This window comes from Triturus cristatus, chromosome 4_2 (assembly GCF_964204655.1).
Source record: "Triturus cristatus chromosome 4_2, aTriCri1.1, whole genome shotgun sequence".
Taxonomy (NCBI): Eukaryota; Metazoa; Chordata; class Amphibia; order Caudata; family Salamandridae; genus Triturus; species Triturus cristatus.
Genome location: NC_140586.1, coordinates 59,850,277 through 59,865,262, shown reverse-complemented (window position 1 = coordinate 59,865,262; position 14,986 = coordinate 59,850,277). Strand labels below are relative to the sequence as shown.

General features: G+C 42.7%; 1 protein-coding gene across 2 annotated transcripts in view; it reads left to right on the top strand.

Annotated features, from left to right (window-relative positions):
* The window catches only part of LOC146832975 (regulator of G protein signaling 5-like), a 74,106-nt gene that overhangs the window by 22,539 nt on the left and 36,581 nt on the right, over positions 1-14,986 (top strand). For both annotated transcript variants that reach the window (XM_085600518.1, XM_085600519.1), the window contains exon 3: positions 8,042-8,106. In XM_085600518.1, coding sequence (XP_085456644.1) covers positions 8,042-8,106 — 65 coding nt within the window. The remainder of the gene's footprint in view (positions 1-8,041; positions 8,107-14,986) is intronic.

Genomic DNA, 14,986 nt, shown 5'->3' with positions numbered 1-14,986 from the left:
AGGTTCTTGGGACAACTGAAAGGTGTCTCAATGTACATCTCCGTGTGGCCAAATACAATTATGCAAAGGGCACTTCCATTCATCTTGCATTCATGGACCTATCAAGTGCTTTTGATTGTGTCAACAGATACAAACTATGGGATATTCTTGTGTCCATGGGCTTTGAGGTGAACTTGGTTTCTCTCTTAAGACTCCTACACCAGGGTTTCTCAGTTTCAGTTAGATTTAGGGACAATGGCAAGTGGACTCCAATCTTAAAGTCAACCGCAGAGTGTGCCGAGGCTGCATACTTGCCCCCATTTTATTTTTACTCTATAATAATGAATTGGAAAGGACCCTGGTGTCCGCTGGGGCAAACGTTCCACATGTTAATAAAAAACCCATGCCCGCCTTACTATATGCGGATGACACAGTGCTTTTGACCAGTACAGCAAATGGCCTTAGGAAGTTGATTTCTAGCTTTGTGGTGTTCATGAAGGGGCTCGACCTGGAAACCAATTTCTCGAAAACCTTTATAATGGTGTGCGGTCCAAGAAATACTGAAACTTGTACCTTACGCATAGTAGGAAGAAATCTGAACTGGGCGAGTTCCTTTCCATATCTTGGGTTGGCTTTTGATGATGCTTGTTCTTGTTCTTGGTCCCCCTTCCTTAAAATAGGTTGCTGTGAGAACCACTTTTCACTTGTGACTTGCACTGGAAAAAAACCTGTTGCACCAATTTTGGAAATCTATAAAAAGTAATGTCTTTCGATTGTGACTTACGACATGGGGGCATAGAGCTGTAGAGACGTAGGAGCTATCCAAGTGGAAGAAAATAGATTTTGTTGGCGCTTGTTGGGGGTTCCCCCTTCGACTCCCCATTTTTCTTCGCTCTTGGAATTAGGCCTAGGATATGTCCAAGACCTTATAAATGCAGCCCCATTGTACTCTGGTGCTTAATCTAGGTGAACTTGGAAGCAGAAATTAACCGGGCAGTCATTAGAGACCGCCTTCCCTGCAATTATGGGCTTAACATCTTTTGGCTAAAATATATATGAGAAACATCCTTAGCCTTGTGTTGTGCATATCTTTTTTATTAAAATGAGAACATCACAAAATTGAGAGATTGGGTTAAGGATTGCTTTATTGAGCACAGGCTGGCTACAAGGGAAGCTGTAGAAGTAGTGAAGCCAGCTGTGAGAGAATACTGTATGATCCAGATGTCTGCTGGGATTGCTCCTTATTTGCTTTTTGTGCAGAATACATATGAATAGACACCAGTGGTGGCTAGTAGGGAATGAGGGTGGCAGGGCAGGTGGGGCAGCGGGGAGGGGGGAACAGCGGGAGTACTGACTAGGTTCAGACTAGGTTCCATTCATTGGAGGCAATATTTACCACAAAGGCAATTGTCTTCTGCAGATAAATGCATTTGCCCATGCAATGAGTAATCACCCCAGTCCTTACTGCACTTCATTTTCTTCTGCAAATATTATCTTCCCTTCACAAGGAGATTTTTACTGCCCTTGTTGCGAAGATATAAGTTTACCAAGTGTCGGGCCACCTTGCTCTTTTTCCAGCAATTCGAATAATATGACATCTGTAAAGCATTTGGCTGCTTCCTGAAAAGTATTTTAGGACAGAGGAAGAGTATGTTCTAAGTGAAGTACCATGATATGATATTGCACTTTATGTCCCAAACTAGTTTTTCTTTGTTTTTTGTAACAAATGTACTAAAGTATATTCATTGGTGTAATTGTGGCTTGTTTTTAACAGATTTAGCTAACACTGTGGCATTGTTTTTAAAATATTCTCTGCCAAAATGTAAAGCTTATTTATTGTCTTTTTATCCATGTGTATTTTCAATATGTCTCTCTTTTATGATCTACTTTGGTATGATTGAATAAAGATTATTGATTGATTGAATGATTGATTGAGATTAAAACTAATGTTTAAAAAACAAAATACCACTGAAATTCACAAAGTATAGTTTACTGACCAACCTATAACTTGCACCTCTGCCAAGCATGCTTATGATCTCATATAGTATATTATTTATGACATGTTGAATTACACTATAGTCATTTACAGCATAGTGTGTTGCTAAGTGTACATGTGTGGGGGAATAACATGGAAATAGCGTAAGCCTTTGAGACAAGTAGCGTTATGCATGTTAAAAGTGATATGGCACACCCATTTACAAATTACTAAAATTTGGGTTGAAAGTGTTACTCCATGATAAACACGGTAAATGGTGAGCGCACCTGATGTCGGTTCACAGAAGGTTGTGGTTTCAGCCCAAAGCCTATTGCATAAAATCTGTGGGAATGGCCAAAGCTTCTGTTGACAATAGATTATACACTAGTGGATATTTGGCATGTACCCATGTTAAATATTTGTAATACCGTGTTATAGACTAATTCTACGTAACAAGGACTTTTATAAGGTGTAGATTATTTTCAGAACTTCGCTGAAGATTTTAAGGCGTTGTAGATTGTTGAATAATGTAGAATGTAGTGGTGTCACACTTAGAGGCGGTTTATCTCACTCACACTGGGGTTGAGCCTGGAAATATGGTTGTATGCCATTGTAATCATCTCAGGAATGTATGTTGTGTATTTTAGCAAACTCCATAGGATCTGGCAGACAGGATCTTCAGTAGCAAATGCGTACATGTCAACCTCTTTTTTTTTTTTAAATTAAATCTTTTTATTAACCAAGTAACATAAGATAGTGGCATACAGGCATACATAGTCTCCCTGCAGGGTACAGCATTGGTCACAAGTTATAGCAGTTGTGTAACAGCGTATTAACACTATTGTGCTGTCTCAATTCTGGGACTGCAAAGCATTACTTGTTCATCTAAGGAGGGGGCCAGTGGGGGCTTACATATGTTCCCACGGTATACATTCCATTTAGTCCATATCTGTATCCATTTTCGAGGACATCCGCGGGCCACATACACCGTTTTTTCCCTTGCCATACACCAGTCCATGTCCTGCTTCCAGGCATTGATCCTTGGTGGCTCTGTCGCTCCCCAATGCTTGGCAATAATCCTTTTTGCGACCATCTGCCCCAGCGTCACCCAGGTCCTACCCCTTGTGTTTAAGTCAGTGGGCTCACATGTCAACCTCTTGACTTAAAATTATGGGTCATGTGAAATCTTTAAGAGGATATGTTGTGTGTCTTTGTCACATGATTGATGATAGAAAATTGGCCATGGGTGTAGCGTGTTGAATTACTTCAAGCCTATAAACCATACATGATGCTGTCTCAATGATAAAATGATGATAATAGTGATTTCATCAATTATGTCATTTGAGATATCATTAGTGCTTTCATCAGTTTAACATGTGGTGAGTGATGTTATATGTGAGGTAATAAGCAGTGCATGACAGTGGTCAAGGTATAGTTAGCTCAGTGAACTATACCTTGTGAATTATAGTGTTTTTCAGGTTTTAAATGGCAGTTGTCATCTCATTTCAACACCTAACTATAACATCACTTTAACCTTTGTGTTTTTTTCAGTGAATTTCAGTTGTTTTTGGTCAAACTTGGGCATACACCAAACCCCCTCAAGCAATCCAGAGCCAGCACCTTAGCTGCATGCAGCCTTTAGCTGTTCACACCAAAAGTTTCATTCATATAACCTTTTTAAAATACTTTTTCAGGGCACAAGGACTGATTCTCTGTGTCCTGCAATGACAGCTGCAACATTTTCTTCAGAGTTGCAGCCACCAATCAGATCACTCAGTACCACGGAACTGGTACCAATGTACTGAATTGGCAGATGGGAAAAAAGCTACCTCAACCAATTTGAAGGTTCTATGTTTTTAATTTTTGGTATCGCTGGACTCCCGTTGTGCCAACCAGCCAGATACCATCATGCACAAGCCTTATCGCTCTTTGACACCTATTATCCTGAATACAGCTAAAAGGATTTGCACCACATCACAAAAAGCATGCTTTTTGAGTAAAGTTCAAACTTTTTGTCAAATTTGGTGTAGCTCTGTCTAGCCATTTTTCTTGTATCAGATAACAAAGTTTCCTATGAGAATTAACAGGGGAAATCAACATTTTGGAACCCCCTTTTTATTGGCCCTCCATTTAATGGATCAGCAAAAGACTTTCCATGAAAGAGCCGAGGTGGATAATTATTGCTTTGGGAAAGTTTTCTTCAGATTGTTCAAACAGCGCCAAAGATACTCGCGAAACAAAAAGGTTCTTTCTATGGAAACTCTGGAATAAGTTCAACTACACATTTACGAGTGTGTCATACACCCACACACACACACATTCTCTGAAAAACCAAAGGTTAATGGTAAGTTATGGTTAGCTCTGGCTATAACATCCTAATGCAACTTTAATAAAACTGCAGACATTCACTTAAAAATAAGAGTTAAACCAAATTAAACCACTGAAATTCACAAGTTATGTTTAGGACCGCAATCCATAAGTTGCACAACAGCTCTGCAAACCCTGTCTCAGAATTACCAAAAGCAATGCTTACAACCTCATAATATTTATACCAATAAGTTACAACACCTAAATGTGCAACATAATTAATTATGAACACATGCTCCAACAACTAAATAGTACTATATTGATAGTCCTCTCTTTCCTAGTCTTAAGAGTATTGTAATATTCATTCTAATATCTTAGATTATTAAAAACATTTGTAATTTTTAAATGTCACATCAAACTTGAGCTCATAATTATTGCGTCAGGCAAGCTTTTGGCTATGTGCAGGAGAAGCTAGATGAAAAGCATGCACCCAACCCTCTATGGGCTGCCAACCCCCACTGTGCAGCCTTTGGCCATGCAGTGGGGGTTGGCTGAAGAGCCCAGCCTACGCAAGGTGCTCTGCACCCAACTGTGCCCCACCCAAAGCCCCTTTGAGGCCCCGGGGGCCCCATCCCCCAGGGCTGATAATTAAAGGGGAGGGGGTGCATGGCAAATCCCTCTACGAACTCATTGAGGCCCGAGGTACCATGTCCTCGTTGGCTGATATTTAATAAATGGGGAGCGGGTGCATGGCCCCCCCTCACCACTTTGAGACCCAGGGACCCCATCTCAGGGGGCTGATATTTAATGAAAGGGATGGGAGGTGTGCAGTCCCCTTTCCTGAGGCTCGCCAAGGCCTCAGAGGCCCTATCCCCCATGGCGGTATTTAATGTAAGGGAAGTGGGGTGCTCGGCTCCCCGAGCCTCACTGTGGCCCCCATTCCCAAAGGCCAATATTTAATTAAAGGGGAAGAGGTGTGTAGTCCCCCTCCTTGAGCCTCAAAATGGCCTGGGAACCCTATCCCCTGGGGCAGGCTTAATGCTTGTATTCTAGTAAGCCCACCCCCATTATTGTCGAAAATTATGAAAAAATGGGGGGAAATGAATAATAAATGAGTGGCACCAGTTACACGTTATTATTCACTGCTCCTACCATGGAGCTCCCCATGGTGCCCTAGGGATTATTTCAAGTATATATTTTCTTGCCGTTGGTGCCCCTAGAAGAGGCAAGGGTGCCACCAAAGTTTTTTATAACTATGTGGGGGGCTGCAGGGAGACAGGCCCTACATCCAAACACATACCCTGCATGGTAATGCACATCTTACTTAAAATTTAAAAAAATAGAAATTCACTGAAAAAAACAAAAGATAAAGTGACGTTATAGTTAGGTATTGTAATAATTTGTTAGTTTGTATTAAAGAAACCTTAGGATTTCAATGAAAAAACAACGGCTGAAGGGACGTTATAGTTAGAGGAAAATGTCTGTTCAAACATACCATTTTAAACAAATAAAATCCCATGAAATTCACCAGTTATAGTAATGTCAACTCATGCCCTAAAGAAACTATAACTTGCGCCCTTGCCTTGCGCTGCTTATGACCTCACATATTACATCACTCATGACTTGTTCTATGGCATCACTTATAAAATCACTTTAATATCTTAAATGACATAATTGATGACAACTCTGCATGGTGGGGGTGTGAGCTATAGTTACTTTAGGGCACGAGTTACAGCTATAGTTCCCTGGGACACTGTTTGGATCTGGTCTCAATGGATGAGGTCTCTGGGCTGATTTGCATCACGGGGAGGAGAGCTGCACGTTCCCCTTCCTTAATTTGGAAATGACTCTGGGGGATTGGATCCCCGGAGCCTTCTGTGGCTTGGGGATGGGGGGTTACAGCAAATTATATTACATTTTCCCCTTCTACAAATACGGCAGTCACAGGAGGATGGGGTCCCTGGGGCCAGAATCGCCTTGGGGTGTGGGGGCTTGGTATCATATAAATGCATCAGTCCCTGGGGGAATGCGGACCCCTGGGCCAACATTGACGCAGGGAGGTCAGTCCCACACACACGCCCCTAACCATATTTGAAAGAAACATATATGTTTGACCCCAGGCCCACTGCAGAGGTCATTTATTGATCAAAAAGATACAGATGCATTTTTTTAATGTGATCCAGCTGGACAACAGCAGGATAGAGGCGAAACTGATTTTTTAAAATAACCCTGGACCACTCTCCCAACAGGACTAGGTAGCGGGTTAGGCTAGCCCTACACTGCCCCCTTATATCCTTTTTTAAAAACTTTTTCAGGACACGGGACAAAGTCCCAGAGTCCTGTAATGGCTGCTGTAACATTTCTTTTCTTATTATGGCCAGCCAGTCAGAGTGCTTGCTCTGAAAAAGCACCTTAGCCAATCAGATGACTTTTTTTTATTATTATTTCAGCCCAACGGTCCAGATAAACACAGTTTGTAATTGCTAATTTTTCAAAAACTACTGAATGAATTTACACCAAATCACAAATAGCACGTTTTCTCGGCCAAGATCTAGCTTTCTGGCAAATTTGGTGTCATTCAGTTCAGCCATTTTGGCTGTAGTGCTTTAAAAAAATTCCTATGGAAATTTCATGGGGAAATTGCATTTTTGGGAACCCCAACCCCTTTTTCTTGGCCCCACTTTACGGATCACCATGAAACTTTCCATGAAGGAGCTGAGGTAAAAAGCACACTTACTGGAGAGCTTTGTGAAAATCATTTAACTGCCCAAAGTTATTAGCAAACCAAAAAAGCCATTTCCTATTAAAAACGTAGTCATGTAGTCCTAACTATAACTACCCAGTGTCAATCTAGGTAATACATATATAGAGCGGGTGTACAGCTTATTATTAACTACATGTTAATAGATAAAGAATTTGAAAATACATAATAACATTTAAAGTTAAAATAAATATGGACTCAACAAATGTGTAGAAACTTACTCTATATATACAATGGTACTCTGGAATTAATGATCTGAAATAACTGTAATCTGAACGTAAGAAGTTTGAAAATGTAACATGAAACTGTTTCAACAGAATGAGCAGAGGAATGTGTATGCACAGGGACTGTACAAATAGAGGGTGTGTACTGAGCAGAGAAGGGTGTATGCACAGAGATGTGTGATTGTAAAGCAAGAAGTGTTTCCTAACAACAGAGGGCCGAATCCACACCATTGTGTGCACCTAAGGCTTGCGAAACAAGGCAGCAGCTTATGCCAATGACATTGGGCCATATGTATCAAAGGGTTTTACCCATTCTGTGTCTATGGGAAAACGTGTTCATACATATGGGCCATTATGATTCCCGGAATCAGGATCTGTTGGCATTCACACCAGGAAATGAAACTTAATACCACAGAAAATCTGTGAATCTGTGGAGTACTAACGGGTACTGGCTGAAAGATGACTGTTTACAGTGGAGGGACATGGGGCCATTGGGACGGTGGTGTACTCACACAAAATATTAACTTTCTGCCTATTGCCAAAATCTGTAAGCATAGATAAAGTGTGATCATGGAAATCTATCCTTTGCATAGATTTCTATGACTTCTAAAGAACATTGGGTACATCCCCAAAAATTCAGAAAACTGAATTCATAGGAGTAACATTTGCTGAGAAAATTAAAATCTTTTTACAGAACATTTATGAATCATGCACAGTCTGTGGCCACGCCAACCAACAAATATTGATTCAATATTTATCCTAAACCTCTTCTCTTGTTTCTCATTTATTGTGCAGTGCAGCAACTCCAAGGACGTATCAAGAAGCAGTAACCAGCTGAGTGAAAAGAAAAACAGAAACATGTGAGTGGCAAATCACTGCAGCAATACATCATGTAAAAAACACACACAAAACCAATTAGACAGATCAAAGACACCACTGTACCTGGTAGACCTGGTGAGGCAAAACAACACCTTTGGATGCTTCATATGCACTACCAATGCACTCGAACATGCAACAGACTTACCTTTAATTTTTACAGATGTCAAAGTAAACTTAATTGTTCAATTAGTTAAAACCATTACAACATAAGAGGAAAAAATAAATAAATAAATATAAATACAATAAAAGTGAGAAAAAGTCCATGCCAGGTAGGAAAGAGGAGGTATTCAGTGCCTAGGTCTGTCGACTAGGATGTTGGGGGATATTCTCTATGCAGTGTGCACAGAGCTGCTTACCGGCCATTCAAAGTGGGTTCAATTTACTGATCTGTCGACTAGACTATTGGAATCTTTCAATGTGCAAATGTGCACGGGGCTGCGTGGCATTCATATAAAATAGATTGTTGTTATCTTACCTAAGGCTGCCGGCAAGTCTGCTTAGCAGAGAACTTCTGCAAAGGTTGTTTAAAAAAGCAGTAGAGGTAGTTGGCTTGCTATAAATGTTTATCAGTGCAAATGTGCAAATGGCTTGTTTAGCCCATTGATAGAAAAAGTGCTTTGTGCAGGGAGGTTGGGGCAGCAAAGTAGGCCGACGTCGCCTTAACGCGTGAGCCATAGAGGTGACTAAAAGGAAAATGCACCCTTGTTGCCATGGGGAGCAGATGTTCGAGGCTGGCAGAGCTGTTCTGGCAAGTGGGGTGCTTTCTTTAGTCCCTGGTCAACTCCCTGAAGGTACTTTACTGTTCGGGAGATAACTCGGGGATCACCGGCGTTTAGGCAAGTTATTATGACTTGTCTGCAGGTACACACCTTGCCTGGTTCCAAAATGGTCGGAGCCAGCGGCGGCGCAGGATTGAGGTGGCCCTGCAAAGGCAAATGAGGTGAATTGCCTACTCTTTGGTAAGCCGCAAGCCTGCACAGGGTCTCACCTTCTGCTCCTAACCATGGTGCTGCATGGGTGTTAGAGGGGAGGATGCCTAGGCGCTGTTTTAAAAAGTTAGCCTTAATCCTACTGCTGAAGTCCTCGTCCAGGTATTGCTGTGGTTTAAGGGAAGAGTAACTGTTAAGCTCAATCCGCGCTTGGGCGCATTTCTTGAGGGATGCCTTGCCCTCCAGGGATGAAATTAGTTTTGAGAATTTGTTCATAGAACTTCAGAACATTTCAGGGCTTGGCGATAGGGACCACAGATGAAGTAGACCTAGCAAGTTGATAGATCTTTTTAGGTATTCTCCTGCCGCTGAGTTTGTGTTTTTACTTATTTGCAGACAAACGTTGTGGTTGATGATATTCTTTTCGCCGGATTTAAACCTGCAGCACATGGTAGTAAAAGTGGCACGTCTTGCTGCTTCCAGCTGACTAGGCTGGGTTCTAATCTGATTTGGGTAGGTGAGGTGTATTTTGGGAGTTGGAAGAGTTCCTTGTAGATTCTTATAATCGTGTTGTCCAGAGTTTTTGTGACCCTGCCCTGGAGAACTTCACATCCATACACCCGGGTTAGCATCACCTTAGCCCTTGCTATTTCTAAGATGGGGCTATATAACAGATCAAGTTCCTGAATACCACCCTAAGGCCAGCTGCCAATGCTAGCCCTGTCCTTTTTATTTCTTCCCTTTGCGGCTTGAAGGTTTCTCTTTAATCGAGTGTGAGTCCGCGGTATTTGTATTCGTTGACTTCATGTACATTGGGAGATTCAAAAAACCAGCTGATTTTACCACTTGTATCCCTGGAACAATCCATGATTTTAGTTTTCTTAATATTGATTGTCAGGCTATTTTTATTGAATATTCTTGGGTCGTGTTCAGATACGCTGCATCCCAGCCTTTGTCCGGCTGATCAGCACCAGGTCGTCAGCGTAGAGGAGATTTGAAAGGGGGATGGAAGCAAGCTTCGGGGCATGGGAGCTGACGGAAGACAGGGCTGGTGGGAGGTCTGCCAAAAATAGACTGAGGAGAGTCGAGGCCAGGGGGCAACCCTGCTGGAGCTCACAGGATGTGGCAATGGCCTTGGAGAGGTTGGCCCCATTGCCCAGCTTAATTCTAATCTAGGTGTTGGAGTATAGATTTGTAATCACTTTTGAAAGTGCTGGTGGTCCAGACCAGTTTTTTAATTTACTCCAAAGCCTGTTCTGGTTGACACAGTTAACGGGGAAGATGTAGGAAATGAAGCAGAGGTATACTGGTGATTTCGCTGTTTTAAAAAGAATCGAGCAGTAGTGTCAACGCAATGATGTTTGTCAGGGTCCCGTTTTTTGTGTTCCAGTAGGATGCCCATGGAATACTTTGCCTCATTATCAATGGGAGCAATTAGTTTACATTTTCAGCTTTTGATTTGCCACCTCCCTTAAGTATGGGTGTTATGATGGACCCTTTTCAAGATTTTGGAATCGTGACACCAGATAAAACCTGATTGAACACGGGACCAAGTGCCCTGCCCATTTTACTGAATTGGTCTTGTAAATGGCCTGGGGAATTCCATTCGGGCCAGGTGCGCCAGCAATTCTGCTTTTGGTTACCTGTCTTTAGACTGTGACTTCATCTATAGTTTGCAAAATACCGATGCCGCTGGGCAGTGTACCCTATGCACCGTGCTCGTTGGCTGTGACCACTTCTAGACATACTGGTGGGGTCTCTAGGCTAGCATTGTTATTGAAGTGTGCAAAAAGAAAAGTGGCCTGGGCTTCCTCGGGAAGGTGGATTCCGGGCGTGACTGTGATGTGTTTTTTAAAGCATTAACTGTTCACCAGAAAGCATTGGGGTTATAGTGCTTTGTATCACAGATAAGCTTGTCCCAAAAGGATTCTGTGTTTCCCCTCTTTTTCCTCCAAACCACCCTTTTTAGCTCCTTTTTCTTAAGCCTTCGGGTGGCTATAATGGTTTTTATTATTAGGGGACTGCTGCAGTGCTCTCAGAGCTTTGTTGAATTCCTTCTTCAGAAGTTTAATTGCCCTGTTCATGCACTTACTCCGGCCTAGCGTTTAGGGTTTACTTTTGAAGCATGCTGTTGGGAGAAAGAGGCTATGAAGGCTACCCAGTTTTCTCTTGGAGATTTCCTATAACTATGGGTCTGTTTTTAAGTGGTATTTAGCTTCCTGTTCCAGGAATTCCATGTTGGCCAAGGTCCATTTTACCCTCCTTAAGTCGGCCAGGTAGGTTGAACCCGGTGGGTCAGAGGTACGGATGTTCTCAGTCACATCAAGAACACGTTTGAGCTCCTGAAGGCAAATGATCGCTCTCTGCTCTTTCGCCAATTTTAATGGGCATGCTTGCTTTAATAAAGAAAGAGATACAAACCTGTATTCGATCAGGGAGTTGCCATTGGTGGAATGGAAGGACATGGCTGGAGGAATGCCCCCTTGATAGCGACCGTTGAGGGCCCTAAAACCCAGATGTTCCAATTTGCCGAGCAGGTTCAGACCCTTTTGGTCCCTCCTCCCTCACTCTGTGTTTGCTTGTATGGAGATGTCCCATTGGTGCTCTTGTGCCTCAGTGATTTCGCTCTTTGGTGATGTGCCAGGCAGATACGTATTAAAGTCTCCTATGACTATGATCATGGAGTGCGGGTGGGGCGCCCCTGCTTTGAAGAGGCTGTCACACAACTTCTTCAAGGTCCCCGTTTGCTCTTTGCAGCTGGGTGGTGCATAAAGGTTTACTATGGTTGTGCTGGCTGTGTGCCCCCATGGCATTGTACTATGCAATATTTGGAGGTTGTTAGAGTCCGTTTTTTGCCCTTTGCTGCAGACTTTTAAAGCTTTGGACAATTAGATTGAAAGGCCTACTCTGCTGCATTCGAATTATGCTTTCTTGGTCGCAGGGATTGCGCTGCGTGGGAACCCACAGATGGCAAATGGTTCTTGGGCCCAAGTCTCCTGAAGGGCAACCACTAAGAAGGTTTGAAAGAAAGGAAGGAGGTTCTGGTCTTCGAGCATGCTTGCGAGACCGTGTACGTTCCATGAGCAGAATCGGATGGAAGGGATCGTGGGTTCTGTTATATTTGCTTGTACTGCTGCAGGTCACCTTGCTGGTTGTGAATTGTTAAGGGGCCTTGCAATCCATCCCCACTTGTTCATTCCAGACCCTGTCCTGTACTATATCTCAGAGTGGCTAGTAGGGTCAAGTTTTGTTTTTTCCTTGCTTGGTGAGTTTGTACCTAATGAATTTTTTAACACTGATGTGACACACACTTCAGCCACAGATATGCCAAGTCACAAAGTATTTATGTTGAGCTGAAAACTAAACGAATGTCAACAAAGCACTGAAAGGGCTAGGAGAACCCAGTACCCTAAAACAGAAAGGCTTTGATTGATTTCTCAATTAATAGAAGTTCAACAATATTCGACAATACTTCTCACTGTGGACAGAAGTGTATTGGAAGCTGAGCAAGCCATCATGGAAATGCCCTCTTGATGGCCTTGTGAAAAGAAGCAGATACTTGGGAAAGCCCATTGAGGTCTACAACCTGTTTAATGGAGGAATTATAGCAAGCAGCACAAATATTTCAAGTGTGAGTTGCAATGTCAATGGACCTGTGCTTCACCACCTGAATCGTTGGAGCATATATGCTAAATTCAATACACTGTTATACACTTTATTCAATTCAGCAAACAGAAAAAGAACCCATAGTTAAACTCAAGATAAACACTGACGAGCAGATGCCTAACTCTTCTCGTGGGAAGAATGTGAGGAGACCTTGGGAAGAAGATAGAATGGGGTATGGCAGAAAGCTGACTTCACTAAATCTTCAGTTTACATTTTGGTGTACACAACACGTTTTATTGTCCGTTGTAAGACTCCATCTGGGATTTAAAGTACAAATTTCTTGGGCAGGTATTTTGGGGCATGCTGATGTATTGTTCTGTGTGCAAACATAAGGGTTTTCAATTTTACACAGCTGGTCATCGGCATTCATGTCCTCAACACAAGGTAGGCATGTTTTCACATCACTAAATTAAGCATTGTTCTGGCTGCAACTTTTCTATACAACCTTCAGCTTTTTTTTAAATAAATATTTTTATTTGTTTTTATATACAGACAAAACAACATTACGTAACCAGCATCCATACAATTCACACTAGCTTCCAGTGCATAAGGAGGAGTCCAGACCTTTTCCCACCACTTATTTTCTGTGTTCTTGTCAGCCTCTGGAGAGGGATTGCCAACGACTCTATTTTCCCACACGCAGGCGCTCGCAGGACTTCAATGCATAACATATTTTCTCCCACTTCCTATGGCATCCCCTACTCTCATATACCACTTTCTCGGCCAGCGTACACCAGCCCCTTTGTTTCTTCAAATCCTTCAGGCCTGGCAGGCCCTTGCTCCCCATCACCTGGAAATATTGCACTTTGCTACATTTAGGCCAAGTGGTATCCACAACTTAGAATACTTAGGGACCTCACCCTCTCCCCACATATTCAACACAAACAGTTTAGCAGAGACCTCAATCCTTCTCCAAAAACGCTGTATCTCAGGACATGTCCAAAGTATATGGAAGAAGGAGCCCACTTACATCCTCTCTCTCACATCTCTCAGAGTCATTCTTTCCCATTAGGTGCAGGGTTACTTTAGAATAGTATGATGTATGTAAAATGCTGAGTTGTATGAGTCTAAACCCAGAGCATATTGCTATTTTGTGAGGTGCATCAATGCTTCCTCCCACTTCTCCTCCTCACATTCCCCCACATCTGCCTCAAAGTCAAACTTGAGTCTCTGCAAGCTATCAGGGGAGTTCCTGAGGCTAGAGGGGTCAGTCAGTATCCTTGCTTCCAAAGGACAGGAATCTGCTAGTTCATTCCCTTTTTTAATAAGAAAGGGCATGTTTGACCTGGAGGTATTTGTATGTTTCAGACTCCACCAAATGATATTCTTCCTGAAAGTCTCTGAGGATCATGCCTCCTTCCATGCATAAGTCTGCCAATGTTGTAATATCACTTAGGTCCTATTTGGAGGATCCTTCTTACTTCCCACCTCCGCTAGTGCATCATTGTCCCCTGGGTGTGAGCGAGTAGATCTTATGGTAGCCAGTTTCTGTATAGTGCTGCCGGATAGTCCCTGTTGCCATTGCATATCTATATGCCCTGACTGCTGGTTCTTCTTGAGATGCAAAAACACAGTCACTGATGATTGCCGGCTGTGTGCCCCAGTAATATTTCTTGATATCCAGTAAAGCCACTACCCCAGCAAAGACACCCCCTGTCAATTCGGGTAGTGCAATGCCTGGGGGCCCCATACCCTAATATCAATCTAACTTCAGTCTCCACTTTTTTAAAGAATGCTGCTGTGATGTGGAAGATGGTATTTTTGAGTGCTTAAAGAAACCTAGCCAGAGGCACCATCTTAAACAGTGCCGCCCTGCCTAATAGTTACAGTTGCAAAAACAACAGTTGATGGACAGAATGCAGAACGATGTCATACATTCACCCCAGTACAGAGATCTGGGCCTAAATCCATCGTTTTTTTTGCTCACCATTCCATTCCAGTTTGAACCCAGCCATTTGCAAATCAGTCTTGACCCTGTGCCTCATGGGAACAATCCAGCCCGAACTGTCAAGCCAGGTCCTCCCTGGACAGGAACCAAGCATCCTAGGACCGGTTTCGGGGTTTCACCCCTCTTCAGCCAGGATAGCTTGATTCCAGTGGTATGGAGAGCACAGGACTCACGTCTGAGCATACCCGTCCCACTCGGGATGACAAATGCAAAAACAACTGTTGATGGACAGAATGCAGAACAATGTCATATATTCACCCCAGTAAAGAGATCTGGGCCTAAATCCATCGTTTTTTTGCTCACCATGCCATTCCAGTT